Source organism: Palaemon carinicauda, chromosome 1 (genome assembly GCF_036898095.1).
Source record: "Palaemon carinicauda isolate YSFRI2023 chromosome 1, ASM3689809v2, whole genome shotgun sequence".
Lineage (NCBI taxonomy): Eukaryota > Metazoa > Arthropoda > Malacostraca > Decapoda > Palaemonidae > Palaemon > Palaemon carinicauda.
Window position 1 is genome coordinate 289,787,967 of NC_090725.1, and position 21,998 is coordinate 289,809,964.

The 21,998-nt window shown below is 42.6% G+C and overlaps 1 protein-coding gene across 2 annotated transcripts in view; it reads right to left on the reverse strand.

The window, feature by feature from the left end:
- Positions 1-21,998, reverse strand: part of LOC137657709 (solute carrier family 35 member F5) — a 128,919-nt gene that overhangs the window by 21,033 nt on the left and 85,888 nt on the right. The window contains exons 5-6 of one of the 2 annotated variants that reach the window (XM_068392136.1): positions 21,309-21,464; positions 1,397-1,504 (exon numbers count right to left, since the gene is read on the reverse strand). In XM_068392136.1, coding sequence (XP_068248237.1) covers positions 1,397-1,504; positions 21,309-21,464 — 264 coding nt within the window. The remainder of the gene's footprint in view (positions 1-1,396; positions 1,505-21,308; positions 21,465-21,998) is intronic. The other variant, XM_068392145.1, reaches the window with a different exon arrangement.

Consider the following 21,998-nt stretch of genomic DNA (forward strand, 5'->3'; position numbering starts at 1 on the left):
AGCCGACCAAATCTTCAAATAGGAAGATGATAATTTTCTATGGGGAGTACTCTAAAATATTTAGCAAACCTCCACGATTTACCCTTTTCCTTCACTATCATATAAATAGTCATCCTCCCAGAGTTGGTAAAGAAAAGGGGTCACACTAGGTTAGCCCTCTCCACAACTACTCTGTAGATAAACCAGTGGCTTAAAAAGTCACAGGTGTGAGAGAGCTAGTTAACCACATATGATTCAACAGTATTCATCTCTCCTTCCTCCAATACCCAAATCAGATGAATAAGGAAGGATGATGATAAAGCTTTCTATCTAAAGGTTTAAAGGCCACTCATGAAAGGCAGAAGCAAGGGACAGTGACATTGCCCTATCAACCAGGACAATGCACTAGAGACTGACCATATATACTGTATGTATGATCAGCACCCAAGCCCCCTCTCAACCCAGGCTAGGATCAAGGAGGTCCAGGCTATGGCTCATGATGATTCAGCAGATAGACCTATAGCCTCTCCCAAACTCACTATACTTAGCTCACAAGGATGGTCAGATTGCAGCGACCAAAGAAACTAACAAGTTTGAACAGGACTCGAACCCCAATCTGGCGTTCACGCCAGTCAGGGACATTACCACATTGGCCGCCACAACCCAGTTAGGGGAGAATGGCTTGCTAGCCCATCCCCTCACACTTAACCTTTGGGAAGAGAAAACAAAAATCCCTAAGAGAAAACAAAAATCCCTAAGAGAAAACAAAAATCCCTAAGAGAAAACAAATCCCTCTCCGCAACTCTTCCTTATATTCACATACCTATTTCTGTATGTGACAATACAAGGCAAATACTAATTACCGGGGTATTCACCTGTTCAAAATAATCATCTTATTGCTAAACATTGCCAAGTTATAAAACTGCTATATTGGCCAATGATATAGCCCATATACTGTAGATACCCAAGCCTAACTTCACTAAGGTTAGATACTACCAAATGTTAATCATAAAATCAAATATGTTAAATAAAAAAAAAAAAATATATATATATATATATATATATATATATATATATATATATATATATATATATATATATATATATATATATATATATATATATATATATATATATATATATATATATATATATATATATATATATATATATATCTATATATACATATATATGCATGTGTGTATATTATTACGAAAAATCATCTTGTGACCCATTAGCATAACGCATAAATCCAACATCCGGTTTAAAAGATGTTATGTAAGGGAGAGTTCGGTGCATTACTGGGTGCTTAACAAAACATTCTAGTATCAAGCACATTATAGCAACCACACTCCTTAACATAGTGAGCATGCAGGGTGTCAAATAATGTGAAATTCACAAAATATCATGAAAATACCTCAGTCAACTTGCTGAAGCGGACGGATTTCATAGAAGAATCATCAGAATCTCCATCAGAGCTCTTCTCCTGTTCATTAAGTTTTAATGGTTCGTAACTTGGTTCACTCTGCAACACAAAACAATAATTCATTAATACATACATACATATACCATGGCACTTCCCCCAATTTTGGGGGGTAGCCGACATCAACAAAGAAACAAAAACAAAAAAGGGGACCTCTACTCTCTACGTTCCTCCCAGCCTAACAAGGGACTCAACCGAGTTCAGCTGGTACTGCTAGGGTGTCACAGCCCACCCTCCCACATTATCCACCACAGATGAAGCTTCATAATGCTGAATCCCCTACTGCTGCTACCTACATTAAAAATTTGTATATTTTACACAACTTGATGCTTTTGAGATAAAAGGGATTTTGACGAAGGAAAAATCTATTTCTGGGGAGAGACCTGTGGCGCCCGGCGAAAAGTCCTTCTTGTATACCTTTTCTGATAAAAACCTTCCAATTATACCAGAGAAAGATAAAAGCATGGAATGCTGAGGTTACAACCCTCGCGCGAGCACCTTTTGGGTGTCGTGTATAAAGCAAAGGCGCGTGAAATCCACTATTCACAGGTTGTCTTCCATTTAGTTAATTCCTTCGCCAAAGGGATGGGCCGATACAGAGGCCCTAGACACATCCCCATCGCCGCACCACCCACGCCACGACGCGAGCGCCATCTGAACAACATCCTTCTGTATTGACCATGATGGCTTGGAAAGGAAAGGGTGGGATCGTGTAAAATAAGGGGAAGGGTTTCGCCGGGCGCCACAGGTCTCTCCCCAGAAATAGATTTTTCCTTCGTCAAAATCCCTTTTCTGGGTCGAACCTGTGGCGCCGGGCGAAAATGTACCAGAGAATGCCTTCCAAGCCCAACAATAACTACTAATTTAATAAGGGGAGAGAAACAACACCATGTAAAGAAAATCATATATAATTCAGGTAAGTAGGCATAAAATATAAACTAGCCACAGGGCATAGTGATAACAAGGAAACCTCTGAGTATCAGAGGAAAACATGCAACAAAACTGACATGGCTAAGAATATCCCAACTTAATAACAAGGGAAAACAATAATAGTTACAATCATATTAACCTACTGTAATATGTAATACACTTAGGGCTAACGAACCACCAAGGAAGCGGCGTCGTGGTGCGAGTGGCGGGTAGGAGGGAGAAGAGAAGAGATGGATGAAAGGAAGAACAAAAGATCAATGGGGAGAGATAAGGCTCCCAGCTGCAACCGTTGGATATTTAAGAGCCTGTAAGTTCTTTAGATAGTGGCGTTTGAAGACCATAGGAGATTTCCAACCCGTGTACTTCTTAAGGTTATCAAAGTCCATATTCTGGAAATAGTTGATGGAGGTAGCTATCGATCGGATATCATGAGCATGGGGAAATGAACCCGGATTGGCTTGTTTAATGAAGTATAGGATCTGTTGCCTAATGCCACGTATGGAAATGGTACCTCCTTGTTCTCTGATAAACAAGGGGCCAGACGATTGGGTAGCAGTCCTGGCTAAAAAGGCCCTGAGAGTGGTGACCGAACATAGAGAAGTATCTTGGAGAAGAGGAATAATCTTCCAAGGGGACCACCTATTTTGGGGGTCCTCGTTCTTAGCTAGGAACGCCCTGTCTGGTGAAAGAAGTATCTCACCTGAAGGGAGGAAATCCATGTTCTCTGAGTTTCGTGAGAGAGCTGCTAGTTCTGAGATTCTGGAACCCGAGGCCAAAGCTGTTAGAAATAAAGTCTTCCTAAGAAGAGTGATATAAGAGCAGGATTCGTTGTCCGTGTCGGAGGCCAGTTTGAGGACATCATTTAGAGACCAAGAGACCTTTTGAGGACGGACCGAAGGTCGAAGCCTAGCACATGCTTTTGGAATAGATGAGAAATAAGACTCCGCCAGGTTAATGTTAAACCCAACCAGGAAGACTTTCCTCAGAGCTGACTTAATGGTGGTTATAGTGCTAGCTGCTAGGCCTTTGTCAAAAATGGACCTAAAGAAGGAGATGGCTAAATTAGGAGTCATAACCGAATGGTCTGACGTCCTTAAGAAATCCGCTAGTTTCTTAACCGCCGAATCATATTGGCGAATCGTTGAGTCCCTTTTGTCTGATTCTATAAAGAGGACATTATCTGGGTCGATGTTTGCGTCCCTACGTGCCGCAAACTTCATGAAATCCACAAAGTTAGGGTTTTGGCTATCCTTGAGGAATCTGACACAGTCCGTGTTTGGACCACCTGGGTCAGTTTGGGGAATGGGATCCGGGAGGGACGGAGTTTCAACTCGAGGAGGAGAGGAAACCAACTGCTCTTTGGCCAGTGAGGTGCCACTAAAGCTACTACCCCGTTGAAGGAGCGGAGTTTGTGCAAGACTTTCAGTAGAAGATTCACTGGAGGGAATAAGAAGATCTTCTGCCAATGGTTCCAATCCAGGGTTAATGCGTCCATGGCATAAGCCTGAGGGTCCAGGTTCGGTGTCACATAACACGGGAGTTTGTGATTGAGTCGGGTCGCGAATAGATCTACCTGGAGACCTGGAACCAGCCTGAGTATCCACCGGAAGGAGTGCATGTCCAGGGACCACTCCGATTCCAGTGGGCTCGTCCTGGATAATGCGTCTGCTATCACATTCTGGACTCCTGCTAGGTGAGTTGCTGACAGGAACCAGTCTTTGTCGGCTGCCAAGGTGAAGATAGTGACTAGGATCTGATTCAGGTTGGGTGATTTGGACCCCCCCCTGTTGAGGCAGTGGACTACGGCCGTACTGTCTGAGACTACTCTGATGTGGGTCGACCTCGGAGGGGAGATTCTCTTCAGGGTCAAGAACACCGCCATGGCTTCGAGAACATTGATATGGAACTGTCTCATGGCGGGTGACCAAGAGCCCTGACACATCTGATGTTGGGAGTAACCCCCCCAACCACTCAGAGACGCGTCGGTATGAATTGTCACTTGTGGAGAGGGGAACTGTAGAGGAACTGACTTGGAGAGGTTCCTCCGATCGGACCATGGTCGTAGTCTCATTTTCAAGACAGAGGGGATCTTCGAGGTCTTGTCTCTTAAAGGTATTGTCGCCCTCTTTCTCCAAACTCGATTGATGTCTTTGAGTTTGGCTTTTAATAGGAGATCGGTCAGTGAGGCAAACTGGAGTAGGCCGAGGACTCGTTCTAAAGCTCTTCTGGACACCTGTTTGTGTTTGAGAAAGTTCCTGACCTTGGAAGCTATCTCCCTCACCTTCTTGGGAGGAAGGGAGAGCTTGTGCTTTGAGAGGTCCCAACGGATGCCTAACCATTCGAAGAGGCTTGATGGTTGTAGGCGGGACTTCCGGAGGTTGACTTGGAAGCCCAGTTTGAAGAGAAAATGGAGTACCTTCGACGTAGCTCTTTTGCATTCCTGGTGCGACTGGGCCCAAATGAGCCAATCGTCCAGATAGGCGACGATTTGTATCCCTTGGTGTCTGAGTTGCTCGAGCACCGTCTCCCCCAGTTTCGTGAATACCCTGGGGGCAATGCTGAGACCGAAGGGCATGACTTTGAATGCGAAGGCTCTCTTGCCGAGACGGAAGCCTAGATAAGGAGAGAAGTTTCGAGCTACTGGGACATGATAATAGTCGTCGGTAAGATCGATAGAGGTGGTGACGGCCCCACGGGGAAGTAAGGTCCGTACCTGAGAGATAGTCAGCATACGGAACTTGTCGCAAAGGATGTAAGAGTTGAGCTTCGACAAGTCCAGAACTACCCTCAACGCCGACGAGTCTTTCTTCGGGACTGTAAACAGGCGGCCTTGGAACTTCAGGGATCGAACCCGCTTGATTGCTCTCTTCTTGAGTAACTCCGCAGTGTACTCTTCCAGGATGGGAGTGGGTCTCTGGAAGAAGGTCACCGGTGGAGGAGGGGATCCCTGTGACCATTTCCAACCCAAGCCCCTTGATATTATGCTGTGAGCCCATGGACTGAAGGTCCAATGATCCCGGAAGTGATAAAGTCTCCCTCCTACCGGCATCACATCATTGGGAGGGAGTGAACTTAGGGCCCCTCCCTCCACGGGAACCCCTTGCTCTGGGCCCGCCGCGTTGGCGGAACTGTCCTCTACCTCTGGAACTCCCTCTTTGGTATCCACGAAAGGAACCGGAGGGTTCGTAGGCAGGGTTGTATGCAGGTGAGGGCATCCAAGAGGGGTTGGGCTGTGTACCAGGGGGAGCAGCGAGGTAGACTACCTGCTGAGGAGGCGCCTGTTGTCGAGAAGTCGAGGCCGCGGAAGGCTGTGGGGACGAGGTACCCCGGGCCGCTTTGTAAGGACTAAACCTCAGCTTCTTCTTGAAGAATGTGTGTCTCTGGGGTTCGAACCTCTTTTTGGCTGAGAGACCCCACCTTACCTGCAAATTCTGGTTTGCCCTCGCTGCGTCCTGAAGAACCTTATCCACCTCGGTCTGAGGGAAGAGGGTCTTACCCCAGCAGGAGGAAGCTATCAGTCTGTTCGGCTCATGCCTGATGGTGGCCTCCGACAGAACGAACTTCCTGCAACTAACCCGTGCTGACCAGAAGTCATGGAGATCTATTTGGTAGGATAGCAGCTGGTTCTTTGTGGCGACTCTGAACAGCGTTTCCTCTGGGTAAAGAGATGCAAGGGACTCCATGGAGGTGATGGATTGGAGGGACCTAGCAAGTCTAGTACGGGTCTCGAACTCAGTTTTGAGAAGACTCTCTATTAATCTGGGAAGCTTCTCAGAGAAAAGAGTAGAGGCACAGTCCGGGTCTAGTTTCCCCACCGTGAAGGTAGAGGCCGCAGCATCCCAGGCTGCCGAGGAACCCGGAATAAGCAAAGAGGTGGGGTCCGTCTCCTTGAGAGCCGGCATGGAAGAGCCTTCTTTGATGGCCTGTATAGTCAGCTCTGTGACTTTGTCTATGAGCGGCAAAGAGATGGAGGCCGCTGTCGTAAAAATAGTGTAGGAACCCTTGTGAGGGGTGAGCTTTGAGTTAATACACCCCCACTCTGATAGTGTTCTGGCCCAGATAGCCTGGGCCTGCTCTTTTGGAAATATGACCGTTTCCTTCGGTACCTTGTCCATACGGACCAATGCATGTTCCTTTAACCGTACAAAACCATTGAACGGGAATGCTAGGCCAGGGGGATAGAACTCCAGGTCCTCTAGAGGGCGGGTGCCCATGCCCTCCAGAGTTAGGGAGCCATCTACGAATGGAGCATGCAAAGCAAACCGCCAAGGATTGTTTTTATCGAAGGGCGGCAGCTTCGATGCGTCTGGGGCAGAAGGGGGAGGGAACTGAGTTCCGGCGCGGATCAGAGTAGCCATCATATCCTTAATCTCTGTTATTGCACCAGAGTGATGTTGAACTTGATCCCTGACCAATCCTTTGATCAGTTGGATGGGGAGGAGATCAGCCCAGGGTACCTGAAAGTCACCCGTTGGTTTTTTCTTGGATTTGGTAGACTTAGACTTCTTAGGAGTAGTGGTTTTACGAGGAGCAATATGAATATCAGGAGCTGTCGAGGGTCCGGGGACCGGTGACGTTGATACTGGCAAAGCTGAAGTCTTATAAGTTCGAAGTGGCTTCACCTTGGGTCGTACGGAGGCAGAGGGATCCCGAGGAGAAGCCTTAGAGTTATCAAAACCTAGAAAGGAAGAGGTAGAAGAGGGAGTAGGAGAGAAAAGGGTTTCCACCAACTCGGCACCACTTACCTGCTCGTCCCTGGGTTCTACGTCTATATCCAGACCAGCCATGTCCATTGGTACGAGGGTTTCGTCCTCCACGGAAATGGTAGCCCTGACTTCTTCAATTAAAGGGGCAGCAAGGTCAGGAGAGACTGCAGCAGTAGTCGAGCCTGGGAAGAGACGGGAGGCCATATCCCCATCGAGGAGATAGGGAGCGCCAGACGGGGCATTCCTGCCAAAGCCCGACACCCACGGCCGAAGAGTAGCCCTTGCTGACCGAAGAGAGACATCATCGGCCTGTAAGATTTGCAGTGATTAGTGATGGAGGAGGGGGTTTGCCCTCCTAAATATACTGTGTATATCATATTCATGTCTATATTAGTGTCTGCCAACGAGAAATAAGGAACAAAGGGAAAACCCACTTACATCATCATTCAGCAGAACTGACGACAACTCGTAACAGAACGAGCACAAATCCGGGAACCACACTGGGTATTGGGCCTGTCCCGGTTCCTGGATAAAGGGAATGGAGCAGTGGGCATGAGACCGGCAGAGGTCATGCCCAACGGGGTCGCTGAACGAGGCAGAGCATCCTTCAGCAGTACAACGGGCCTTCTGTAAAAGAAAGGAGACATGAGTCTGGTGATGCTTGAAACTCTGATAAGGGATAAAAACCTATTATTTTAGAGTTCTGGCACTCACTGAATTACCTAAGCACCCATATTGCCTTGACCAAACAACTAACTATTAACTTTAAGTTGATACTGCCCCATACCATTGTTGGCACTTTAAAATTCAATTGTCTGTATATTTGTAATGCACCCAATTCTGTTAATGACATAAGGATAATAAGCTTAAAGTAATCCGCCGACCTCCAAGGGTCGGGGAAGCAGTGACATGCCCTTAAAATAAATACAAACACCAGCCTTAGCTAAAGGCAAGGCAAATATAAGTGTGAAGTGTATGGGCGACCTCCGGTGAAGCCGGAGCTCCGGTGAGGCCGGATCGTAATGAAATGTCCTGAATAAAGGAGCCTTAGCTAATTAGCTAAGGCAACTTTAAGTGTTAAGTGTTTGGGCGACCTCCGGTGACGCCGGAGGATAATGAGATGCCCTGAATAATTCAATTGTGGCTAATAATTCAATTGTGAAAGATAAAAAGCTAAGTCGTAGCTAAAGACTAAAGCTTAGATTATAGTAAAGCGTATTTACGATCTCCGGTGAGGCCGGAGGGAGAAGAAAGGTCCTGAATAATTATTGTGAATAACAACACAGTTGTAATAACAAAGGCTATTGTGGATATGGCCGTGGCCTGAGACCGAAGTAAGGGCCACCGGAGGGTCTTATCTAAACAATATGAAGCCCGTCCCATGTAGTAAACAATATAAATATAACAATAGAACGAAAGTTATTGAGAATCCCTCGTGGCGGAGTATAACTCAAGGCGGAGTGGATAACGTTCATAACTACTCCCGATCCGTAACGGGGAGAGGGCGAAACACGGACCAAAATAACGCTAACAATTGAAAAGTCACGAAAAAATAAATAACTCGTAAGTTATCATCCACCCAGAGGGGGAGAGGTGAGGGAGGGAGAACCCGCTGACCGCACAAAACGGAAAACGGGAAATCCGCTCCCCCACCGGAGCTAAGAAAGAAAACGAGAGAAAGGGGTAACTCGTGACTGCGAACAGAAAACGGGGACCCCAATCTCTCGCTCTCTTGGACACAAAAACAGGACTAAAAATCACAAAACACTATTATAAACGTATAAAATAAAAATGTACATCCATATAATACTACGATCGAAGAATAGCATCCGTTAAAACTTAAAATAAATAGCACTGTTCCTTTAACCGAGTCGAGTGACGAACGCCTCGGGCGGTTACTAAACAAAAACAAAGCTAAATCGCTATCTCGATCGTAGGCTGGACTTACTTGCAAAAAGTACCATGAGCAAAAAAATAAAAATAAAAATAATAACGGTTCTAAAGGCATAAGGCCAGGGACTTAACCAAGAACCTAAGTGACAGAGTACTAAACGGGCAGATAAAGATGAATTCCCCAACAAGTGAACAAACAATGGCCGCCATGAACGGCCAGACGGGGATAATAAAACAGACTATACTGGATATAAAACACAAGCCCGGTACAATAAAATACTGTCAAAACAAACTATGGTACTTAACATTGGAATGTGTGAAGATGGAGCTTCGGACATGACAAAATAAATCCACGATAGATAAAAAAGACCGAGAGCACAACGAAAACATTCAACACTTTTGAATTCCAAAAAGAAGGATGATGTTCAGATGGCGCTCGCGTCGTGGCGTGGGTGGTGCGGCGATGGGGATGTGTCTAGGGCCTCTGTATCGGCCCATCCCTTTGGCGAAGGAATTAACTAAATGGAAGACAACCTGTGAATAGTGGATTTCACGCGCCTTTGCTTTATACACGACACCCAAAAGGTGCTCGCGCGAGGGTTGTAACCTCAGCATTCCATGCTTTTATCTTTCTCTGGTATAATTGGAAGGTTTTTATCAGAAAAGGTATACAAGAAGGACTTTTCGCCCGGCGCCACAGGTTCGACCCAGAAATTATATTAATGAAAAGGATAAATTGCTAAAAATTATTTTCATGACATACATACATACATATACCAAAGGCACTTCCCCCAATTTTGGGGGGTAGCCGACATCAACAAGAAACAAAACAAAAAAGGGGACCTCTACTCTCTATTTGTTTTGTTTCTTGTTGATGTCGGCTACCCCCCAAAATTGGGGGAAGTGCCTTTGGTATATGTATGTATGTATGTCATGAAAATAATTTTTAGCTATTTATCCTTTTCATTAATATAATTTATCTCATGACATAGCAACACAATATATTCCATTTTGCAAGGTATTGCAATTTTGTGTATTCAAGTTTCATATGCGAAAAATTGCACTTTGATTATAAACCTATCAATGTAAAATTTCTTATATGCTTGTCCTTAATTCATTTTTGAATTCATAATGGTACTTGTGATGTTTTTCTTTACCAGACTACTTGTAATATACTCTATAGTAATATACTCTGTTCTCAGATTATGAAAAATATGCAAAATTTATGTTACAATCCATCACTTTTCAGAAGTAAAGTCTTTTAATACTATTGGAATCTCAACAGTTGTGGATAAGATGATATATTCGGAATCTCAAAGGGTTGATATTTATATCAACAGACTCATTAGTAATAAAAGTTAAAATTTGGGATCCCTAAATTACCCAAGACACTTCAGTCTTCACTATCAGACAGGAGGATGTATAGAGGTAAGTGCAACATTGCTAAACATGGAATTGTGTTTCTTATCTTAGTCATCCTCCCTCCTATGACTGGGGCTTGGCCGAGTAAGACTGGCTTACCACTGGAGTTGTAGGAGTTTCCCTGTCTTTAGGTGAAAGAGAGTACACTTTTGGCTTTTTCCACAAGGGAATGTCCAGACACACATGAGGATGAAAGGATCATTTTGTCTGCAACAATTACTTTTACCTGCTAAATTAATCTGTCAAAATATTTTGATTCCCTGGAATAAGATGTAGAAGAGGGTAGACTTGCCTCACCTCTGACCAAATTAAAATTTTTGAATAAAAAGAAAAGTGTTCTTGACTTGGCGTCTTAAAATTTTCAGCTATCTCTTATTTCCAACTAGATCCTCTGACTATGGGCCTCCTCTTTTAAGCCAAAAACGAAAAGCTTCTCCAGAGACGAGATACACTTTACAATTCAGCTCTATAGTCAGGAGACAGATGGTAACCTCTGTCCATTATCTACCCTACGACTATACTTACAGAGATCCATATCCTCAGAAATTAGTTTCAAAATTTCCAGAAGAGGATATTGCTTCTCATTTCCTCATCCATAAAGCCTCTTTAGAGCAAAAAAAGAAAAAAAATGCATAAGAATTGAAAACCAGAAAACTGCACCAATTTTCAGGAAGGGCTTCACGGATGAACAAAGGAACCAGCCACACTTTAGTTTCTAAATCGTTTGTTTATGATCAACACACATTACATGTTTACATGTGACAAGGGCCCTAGTGTTTTCAACCCCTCATTTTTTTCCAGATGGTACAGTCCATCATGGCAAACAACATTATGTAACACTTAAAATCACATTATCTAATTTTAGACCACTAGCATGGATTTTGTCATCAAAAACATGTTTTACCAACCTTTATGACACCTTCTTTGATACTGTATTTTTAGTACATATGATAAACTTACATGCAGGTGTGTTCAATTTGAATTTAGAGCAAACCTTTGCCCAAGTTTTGCACATAAGAAGATACCATTTAACTTAAAATTATTGTCATACAAATACTTTTTGAAACAAAAATGACAACTAAAATCTACCCTGAATATAAAAAATCATTAAGAAAATCCTCGAGGTCATTATCAATGTTGACCTGCCAACTCCAATACTAAAAATGTAAAGAAGTAAAATATAAAGCCTCAAAAAATCCTAGGGTATATTAAACATTAAATTACTTCAATAAAATCTAAAGACAACATTATAGTGTATACAATACTAGTTAGAACAAACTTAAGAGAAGGGAAATTTAAAACTTCAGAAGCAATGCTGGCAAGAACAACCAAACAAGTGCCATCAATAAGATGCTGTACCTTGAATACTAAAGGGGGTTAGAACACCTTAAACTGTAGACTCTAAAAGAGTATCAATCAAGAGGACAAATGATATACTCATTAAAGATAATCAAAGGTATACAGTAGATGATGTGGCCTACAGGCTACCTATTATTTTCAAATCAACAAAATTAGATCCCACATACTGAAAATTGAACAAAAAACATTCAACACTACCAACAGTGAGAACTGCTTCTCATGAAAGAGAACTGCAATTCTAGACAAACTATTAGCCAAAGTTGTAAATACAGTGTTACCACTTCTATCTAGCTCAAAAATAAATCAAACAAATTAATCATTACATTCCAGGAATTTTTTTAGCTTCAGATTAAGTTTAAAAATGTCTGAATGAGAACTTTGATTACAGAGTACCATGTTATTACCTACCTTCATAAAAAGTTAGCAAAAATCACATAGGGAAAAAATAATCCCCATTAGAACCGTTAAATGCAAAATTTTACCTGAAGTGTGTTACAAAAAATCAAAACTATATGCTTGCTATCTTTATATTGACTTGCTGATAAATCTTACCAGTATTACTTTCCTCACCGGCACTCAGACTTTTCGTCAATGGACAGTTTATCAACAGATGCTTTGTTGGGGGATATTTCGTCAAATGAATATACTGTACAGGAACATCTTCGGACAATTCATAGAAGCAAAGTTTCGTCAAATAGCCATTTAGTAAAACTGGTGTTTCATTGAATGATTGCTTTTTCATCAAATGGATATACAGTAACGTCTTCGGACAATTTGTCGAAGGAAAGTTTCGTCAATTAGCCATTTAGTCAAACTGGTGTTTCGTTGAATGATTGTTCAAAAAATGAATGTATCATTGAGCGTTATACTTTAATTTTTAGTGATTAACAGTGTTTTCAATGGAAAATAATTTACATTTAAGAAAACTGCTACAGTATAAAAATTAAAAATTATACACAATAAGTTTTTAGTTATTACAGTCCATCTAAAATCCCCCCCCCCCCCTTACAAATTATGTGCAATGGCTTTTATTGTAAGTACTGTAGTTTATTTAAATTTTAATAGTCATCTAAGAACTTTTTAAATCTTAATTAACACAGATTATTTTTTTAGTAATTATAGGCAAAATACCTCTGATATTTTCAAAAACACAGAAACACAAAGCTATGAAAACTACACGTCTGAATCTCACTGGTGCTAGAAAGGAATGAGGGAAGAAGCGTGGGAAGAGGTAGGGGTGGGGGGAGGGTAGTCGTAGTAGAGGGTAGTAGTAGGATGTAGAACTGCACCTCGAAGTATTGGGAGATATTAAGGAAGGAGAGGACTAACTGGTGAGGGACCTCTGGTCGTGGTTCTAACACGCCCCAGTTACTACACCGACACTCAATTAGAGTGAGCGAGCTGGGTTTATTCTTGGCATTCCATGCAACTTTTTTCTCTGGTATATTTAGCAGTATTTATACCTTAGAAATGGTGCTATAAGGAACATTTCACTGGGCGACACAGGTCGAGCCCAGAAATAGATTTTTTTTTCGTCAAAATCCCTTTCTTGAGTTTGATCATAAAGCAATATAAATTTGTATGAACAACTGACATTTGTACTTGAAATGTGCAGTGCAAACATTCCACAGAATTACTTGTGTGTGATATTCCTAGCAGTAAGGTCTTTTCTCTAATATTCCATATGGAACTATCAAATTGTGGGCATCATTGTTTTCCCTAACCATATACAGTATTCTAAAAGTAGACAATAAATTCTTTGTAGACATCTACAGTTTCCTCGTCTAACAAATTGATTCTTTCATTAGATATGTCTATCACTACCTCCTTTCGAATGAACATTAGTACTTTAAGGTTTTTGATTAGGAAAATATCCCATGGCTCATTATACCAATTTCCATCATTTCAAAAATATGCCTCGCATAACGGGTAAATCCTGAGGCTATACATTAAGTAACATATTCATGATTATGAACTGTGATCTCCTACCTTCAAATTAAAAGCCTTCCTTCTGTAAGAATGTCTTCTCTCTTAAAAATTCTTCAAAATAACTTGACAAGCTAAAGATATTTTTTATTGGAAACTATGGCATGAATAAAGGCCTTATTCAACAAAGCATTTTCGAACAAATGGACGTTCGACAAAACGATCATTCGATAAAGCATTGCTTTCAAGAATTGGCGTAAGAAGATACTGTATGTCCGTTCGATGAACTATCCGGCAAAAAACAACGCCCGTCAACAAACTGTCCGACAACAAAACTTCCGGTCATGTCCTCACCATTTATAATTCAGCAACAGCTGTCAGCCACAGTAAATATTAAAAGAATGAATACTGAAATCTAGAAGATTTGGAGGCTAAATGGTACGTCAATCTTTTTTATATCCGAGAGGCTTTTGCCATCTTTTTATTTTTATTTTGATTTCAGTAATCAAAATACAGCAACAATGACAATATAAAACTACTGCATATCAGAACTGTCAAACTGATTACTGTATATAATAAATACAATTAACCCTTTTACCCCCAAAGGACGTACTGGTACGTTTCACAAAAGCCATCCCTTTACCCCCATGGAGGTACCAGTACGTCCTTGCAAAAAAATACTATAAAATTTGTTTTTTTCATATTTTTGATAATTTTTTTTAGAAAGTTCAGGCATTTTCCAAGAGAATGAGACCAACCTGACCTCTCTATGACAAAAATATGTTATTTTGATAATAAAATAAATTTTTGAATATACTTACCCGGTGATTATATAGCTGCAACTCTGTTGCCCGACAGACAACTCTACGGTAAAATCTCGCCAGCGATCGCTACACAGGTTGCGGGTGTGTCCAACAGCGCCATCTGTCGTCCAGATACCCAGTACTCAATGTAAACAAAGACTCAATTTTCTCCTCGTCCCACTGCGTCTCTATGGGGAGGAAGGGAGGGTCCTTTAATTTATAATCACCGGGTAAGTATATTAAAAAATTTATTCTATTATCAAAATAACATTTTGCAATATTTAACTTAGCCGGTGATTATATAGCTGATTCACACACAGGGGGGTGGGTAGAGACCAGCAAAATATGTTTACACTTTTATGAGCTAAGAGTTTTTATTTCATTTTAGAAGTTATCAAAATAACAAAAACAAAATAAATAGGTACCTGGTAAGGAAGTCGACTTGAACAATTTCTCTGCCTTTTAAGTACGTCTTCCTTACGGAGCCTCGGGATCCTCTTAGGATGCTGATCGACCCCTAGGATCTGAAGTATCAAGGGTTGCAACCCATACAACAGGAACTCATCAAAACCCCTAATCTAGGCGCTCTCAAGAAATGACTTTGACCACCCGCCAAATCAACCAGGATGCGAAAGGCTTCTTAGCCTTCCGGACAACCCAAAAAACAACAATAAAAACATTTCAAGAGGAAGATTAAAAGGTTATGGAATTAGGGAATTGTAGTGGTTGAGCCCTCACCCACTACTGCACTCGCTGCTACGAATGGTCCCAGTGTGTAGCAGTTCTTGTAAAGAGACTGGACATCTTTCAAGTAAAATGACGCGAACACTGACTTGCTTCTCCAATAGGTTGCGTCCATTATACTTTGCAGAGATATATTTTGCTTAAAGGCCACGGAAGTTGTTACAGCTCTAACTTCGTGCGTCTTCACCTTAAGCAAAGTTCGGTCTTCCTCACTCAGATGTGAATGAGCTTCTCGTATTAACAATCTGATAAAGTCTGACCAAGCATTCTTTGACAAAGGCAAGGATGGTTTCTTAACTGAACACCATAAAGCTTCAGATTGGCCTTGTAAAGGTTTAGTACGCTTTAAATAGAACTTAAGAGCTCTAACAGGGCATAAGACTCTTTCTAGTTCATTGCCTACGATCTCCGATAAGCTGGGGATATCGAAAGATTTAGGCCAAGGCCGAGAAGGCAGCTCATTTTTGGCTAGAAAACCGAGTTGTAGCGAACAAGTGGCTTTTTCTGACGAAAATCCTATGTTCTTGCTGAAGGCATGAATCTCACTGACTCTTTTAGCCGAGGCTAAGCATACCAGGAAAAGAGTCTTAAGAGTGAGATCTTTCAGGGAGGCTGATTGTAACGGCTCCAACCTGTCTGATATGAAGAATCTTAGTACCACGTCTAAATTCCATCCAGGGGTAGCCAAACGATGCTCCTTGGTGGTCTCAAAAGACTTAAGGAGGTCTTGCAGATCTTTATGTTTGGAAAGATCTAAGCCTCTATGCCGGAAGACCGATGCCAACATGCTTCTGTAGCCCTTGATAGTGGGAGCTGAAAGGGATCGTCCTTTTCTCAGGTATAAGAGAAAAACAGCTATTTGAGCTACAGAGGTACTGGTCGAGGATACAGAAACTGACTTGCACCAGTCTCGGAAGACTTCCCACTTCGATTGGTAGACTCTAATGGAAGAAGCTCTCCTTGCTCTAGCAATCGCACTGGCTGCTTCCTTCGAAAAGCCTCTAGCTCTCGAGAGTCTTTCGATAGTCTGAAGGCAGTCAGAGGAAGAGCGTGGAGGCTTTGGAGTACCTTCTTTACGTGTGGCTGACGTAGAAGGTCTACCCTTAGAGGAAGACTACTGGGAACGTCTACTAACCATCGAAGTATCTCGGTGAACCATTCTCTCGCGGGCCAGAGGGAAGCAACTAACGTCAACCTTGTCCCTTCGTGAGAGGCGAACTTCTGCAGTACCTTGTTGACAATCTTGAACGGTGGGAATGCGTAGAGATCCAGATGTGACCAATCTAGGAGGAAAGCATCTATATGTATTGCTGCTGGGTCCAGGACTGGAGAGCAATAGATTGGAAGCCTCTTGGTCAGCGAGGTTGCAAAGAGATCTATGGATGGTTTTACCCCAAGTGGCCCAAAGTCTCTTGCACACATCCTTGTGGAGGGTCCATTCGGTTGGAATTACTTGCCCTTTCCGACTGAGACAATCTGCTATGACGTTCAAGTCGCCTTGGATGAACCTCGTTACTAGGGAGATGTCTTGACCTTTTGACCAGATGAGCAGGTCCCTTGTGATCTCGTACAACGTCAGTGAGTGGGTACCTCCTTGTTTGGAGATGTACGCCAAGGCCGTGGTGATGTCCGAGTTAACTTCCACCACTTTGCCTCGAAGGAGAGACTGAAGCTTTTCAAGGCCAGATGTACTGCCAACAGCTCCTTGCAGTTGATATGCATGCTCCTCTGACTCGAGTTCCACAGTCCTGAGCATTCCCGACCGTCTAGTGTCGCGCCCCAGCCCACGTCCGATGCGTCCGAGAAGAGAACGTGGTTGGGAGTCTGAACAGCCAGGGGAAGACCCTCTCTTAGGTTGATATTGTCCTTCCACCAAGTCAGACAAGACTTTATCTTTTCGGAAACCGGGATCGAGACCGCTTCTAGCGTCTTGTCTTTTTTCCAGTGAAAAGCTAGATGGTATTGAAGAGGACGGAGGTGTAGTCTTCCTAATGACACAAATTGTTCCACGGATGACAGCGTCCCTACCAGACTCATCCACAGCCTGACTGAGCAGCGTTCCTTCTTCAGCATCTTCTGGATGGATAGCAGGGCTTGATCTATTCTGGGGGCTGATCGTCTTGTTGTTCAGCAACGTCCTCATCAGAGGGTTCCTCATCCGAAAACTGATGAGGAAACGGCAACGGAGTGGGCAACGTCTGGCTCGCTGAGTCCGGTCGCACTGGTGGATGCGTGACGGAGCCGGACGCAATATCATGGAACTGCTGCACAGTCTGTGAACTGTCAACAACCATGGGTGCGCGAGGAAGCACAGCGTCAACCCGAGACTGTCTAGACCGTCTGGGTTGTGCAGTCAACACCCTACCGGGTTGCTGAGGTTGACGCACTGCGTCAAAACAAGTCACCTCTGCTGGTTGTTGAACGTCCTGAACGTCAACAACCACCTCCGAGCGTCGCTTAACGTCAACGTGCGGCTGGCAACCCACACTGGGTCGCATCGGTGGAGGAACCACCTCAACTGGCAGACGCGATTAGGTTACCTCAGCGTCAACAGGGCGCACAACCGACCGGTTGGAAGGTTGTTGGCCAGAAGGTTCGGTAGCAACCTTCTCCGCATTAAAGTCCTCTATCAAGGACGCAAGCTTGGACTGCATGTCTTGCAGCAAAGCCCATTTAGGGTCTACGGGAGCAGGTGTGGCAACAGACGGGGTTAGCGACTGAGGCGGTACCGTTTACCATCCCTGAAAGCCTTGTTATGCGTGACATAATTGTACAGCAAAACTTCAAAGGCTCGAAAACAGCTGTGAAGTTGACCTGTAAACAACTTGGAGTGTCTCCTGGCCAGGCGCCAGGGAGAGTCTACGAGAATTGAGAAGTCTATCTGGGCAGAGGCATGAACTCCCAAGCCGAGAACTTCTCTCGTGTCATATCAGACTCTCGCTCTATAAACCAGTTTAAAAGAAGGGAAAGCAAAGGCTGTATCCCCCAAACTCCTCCTGGTGAAAAACCAGTCGCCTAGCCAACGTAAAGCTCTCAAGGAGAGCGAGAGAGCACTAGCTTAAAAACAACGGCTTCGAAGTAGCTAGGCCTAGTGTAAGCTCTGACGTTTAGGCGAACGAGGAGCAGCAGTTACAAAAAGATCCGGACAAAGATCCTTAAAAAAATCATCATGATTTAATTAAAGTCCATAGGGGGCTAAGCAGCTTTAGGCTCCTCTCCATCTGACAGAGTCCTCAAGGGAATATCAGTAGGAGGGGGAACAGCAACTTCCTCATCTACAGGAACCTTGTCCGATAAAAGCTGAGTCTCAAGCAAGGGAGAGACCTACCGTGGTGGCAATGCTTTACAAGCAGAGTCCACGCTCACTGGTGCATTAGTAGCGGACCAGAACGCAACGTCATGTAACTGCTTGACAGTCTGTGAACTGTCAACAACTGAACTGTCAACCACAACAGGTGCGTGAGGACGCACAGCGTCCACTCGAGACTGCTTTGACTGCCTAGACTGAGCAGTCAAAACAACTCTAGAATGCGGAGGTTGACGCACAGCGTCAAAACAAGTCAACTCCAATTGTTAGTGAACGTCTTGAACGTCAACAGGAACATCAGCAAGTGGCCTAACGTCCAAATGCGGCTGAAAAACCACACGAGACCGCATCGAGTGTGGTTCTAAACAACCTGACTGACGTGACTAAGCTACGCCAACGTCAACAGTAAGCACAAAGGAACGTTAGGTTGGCTGAAAGCCAGGATATCTATGAGATAAACGGCTAGACTCAACGGACTAATCGGCAGAATAGTCTTCCATAAGGGAGGCAAGCATATACTGCATGTCTTGCCATACAACCCATTAAGGATCAACGGAAATGGTTGTGGTAAGAGACGAGGGTAACGTCTGTGACCGCAACACTTTGCCTACAAAAAAAAGACTCTCGGAGTCTGTGTTACACTTTTGTTAGGCGGCGAGCAGTTATCCGATGACTGCATAGGGTCAGAGCTGTCCTAATGGTTGTAACCAGGACGCTGGACCTGTCCTGAAAGGACTGACTTTCGCTTAAGGGCTTCGAAACCTTGTGACAGGTTTCTTATGCGAAAAGCCTTCGGATGACGAGGAGAAACAACGTCTCTCTCGTCTTATGGTAGGGGAGATCTTGGTAAGATACACCCGATACCATAGAGGGAAAACGTCTGTTCGTTGGTCAAGGCCTCTCGAACCCATAAGTCGTTTGACATTACTTCTCCCCTGGGCTTGGGAGCATGTAAGAGGTCCCGGACTAGGTGAACGACAGGCACGAACAGACGAACCCTTGGACGCAACACTGTAACACTTTGCGCATATCACTTTATCAATTCGATTTTCTGTTTTGCACTTATTTCACTGAAATCGAAACTTTTACTGATTTCTACCTGAAACACGCAATTCTACCCTTCATTAAAAGGTAGTAATTGCGAAATCAGTCGTATAATGCAAGCTCATTAATACCAGCAAAAAACAGAAAACATATTTTAAGATAAAAAAATCAGTGGCTGGGAAAGAGACTAAACACTAGTTCATATAACTACGTTTTCAATCTCTTACCGCACATAGCCTGGGGACGAGAATAAAAAACTAAAACGTTTTATCCTTCCTCCCCGTACAGCGACTAGGGACGAGAGTAACTCGAGAACAACGTTACCCGCTTGAACGGAACGTTTTCTCTCCTCTCTCTCCCTCCGTCTCCATCTCTCTCTCTCTTTCTCTCTTGATTTCGCACCTAAGAGAAGAGCCCAATTATATTTCGTCAAAAAAACATGTTATTTGACTAAAGGAAAAAACTGAAAGGTTTTTCAATTATAAAGTTCCTTTAAAATAGAATTTAAAACATTTAAGCTAAGAAAGAATGAACAAAACGTCAGAATCGATTTACTCTTACTGCAAAGTGAAACCGTGATACACTCTCTCTCTATCGTAACGATAGAGCGCATGTTGAACGTCCTGAACGTCAACAACTGCGTAGCATAAATAAACTAAACGTTAATTCATCTTTGAAAACAGTACGAAGACTATCAAAGAAATTCTTTCATAAAATATTACATTTAAAAAGTTTTAAATCCTTAGCTCTTTAAAAGCTAATTACGATATAAAGGGCTCAACGTTGATTAACTTCGGTTTCCAAGTTAGAACCGCCTACTCTCAGGAAAGGTCTATATAAACAAAACATTAAAATTATTTTTATATGTTTATAATAAATGGAAAGTTAATCGAAGAGGCCTAATAAAGGCGGAGAGATATAAAATATATAAAGGAAAATCTATAGCGTGATATAATTACTAAAAGCCTAAACACACTTCCGTCTAAGGGAAGGGTCGGCCATTTAAAAGTGAAAGAAAGTCCATACCCTCTTTGTCACCATAATTAAATCTATCCAAAACGAGTTCAAGATTTAAGATGAAGATGAAACACCTGCATAGCGAAAGCTCAAAACTAGAATAAAGTACTTCACCAATTAGTTGTGAAAAAACTCCAGTTTAGCAACAGCGAGTAAGTACGTCTTGTCGATAGCTCGACAGAGAGAAAATTGAGTCTTTGTTTACATTGAGTACAGGGTATCTGGACGACAGATGGCGCTGTTGGACACACCCGCAACCTGTGTAGCGATCGCTGGCGAGTTTTTACCGTAGAGTTGTCTGTCGGGCAACAGAGTTGCAGCTATATAATCACCGGCTAAGTTAAATATTGAAAATAAGGCTATTAGAGCAATTTAAAAAAAAATATATTGCAAAATGTGCTGGGAAAAAATTAACCCCTGGGGGTTAAGGGTTGGAAATTTCCAAATAGCCTGGGGGTAAAAGGGTTAACAAATACCATTTTAAATAATCTAATTATAACTTTTAAATAAGCAATACTATGATGTTTTATTAAAGTTACATTAACAATAATCATATCCTTTAAAGATACTACTTCTCTGGATGATGACAAGATATATCCTCATTAATCATACATAGTTGTGGCTATGATATCCTTGTTTCTGAATAACTAAAACCAAAGTATTTAAAAATATCATTGAAATTTCCAATCCAACACCTTTTCCACAGGTTCTTTTGCCATAGACGTTGGAAGGTAGTGCCATCGTATCATATGAGTTAGTTGAGCACTGTTTTTGTTCTCCACAGCACTGCAAGAAGCCACCTGATCCACCGTGAAGATAGGTTCAATTTTGTCGAGGGCACTCTCCCTCCTCTGTAAGAGCCTAGTATTAAAAGTCATTTTCATATGCTTCACTTCCTTGGAAATATACTGTGGTAAAATTTAAGTAACAAAGTAAATCATGACTTTCTCTGTAAGATGTATTGCAAGATTACGAAGTGCAGTAGTTTTACAGTAAAAGTATACAATGAGATACATCATTTAATTGATATACATTGCTAATGAAAATATTGACTAATTGCATATAGAAGATAATCGGTACGGATGTGATCAATGAGAAAATGTAAATTAACTAGCTCAAAGCAAATTAACAAAAGGATATAACGAAATAAAGGGATTTTGACGAAGGAAAAATCTATTTCTGGGGAGAGACCTGTGACGCCCGGCGAAAAAGTCCTTCTTTGTACTTTTTCTGATATAAATCTTCCAAATATACCAGAGAAAATTAAAAGCATGGAATGCAGAGGTTACAACCCTCATGCGAGCACCTTGTTGGTGTCGTATACCTAACAAGGGCGTTTGAAAACACTATTCACAGGCTGTCTTCCATTTAGATAATCCCTTCAT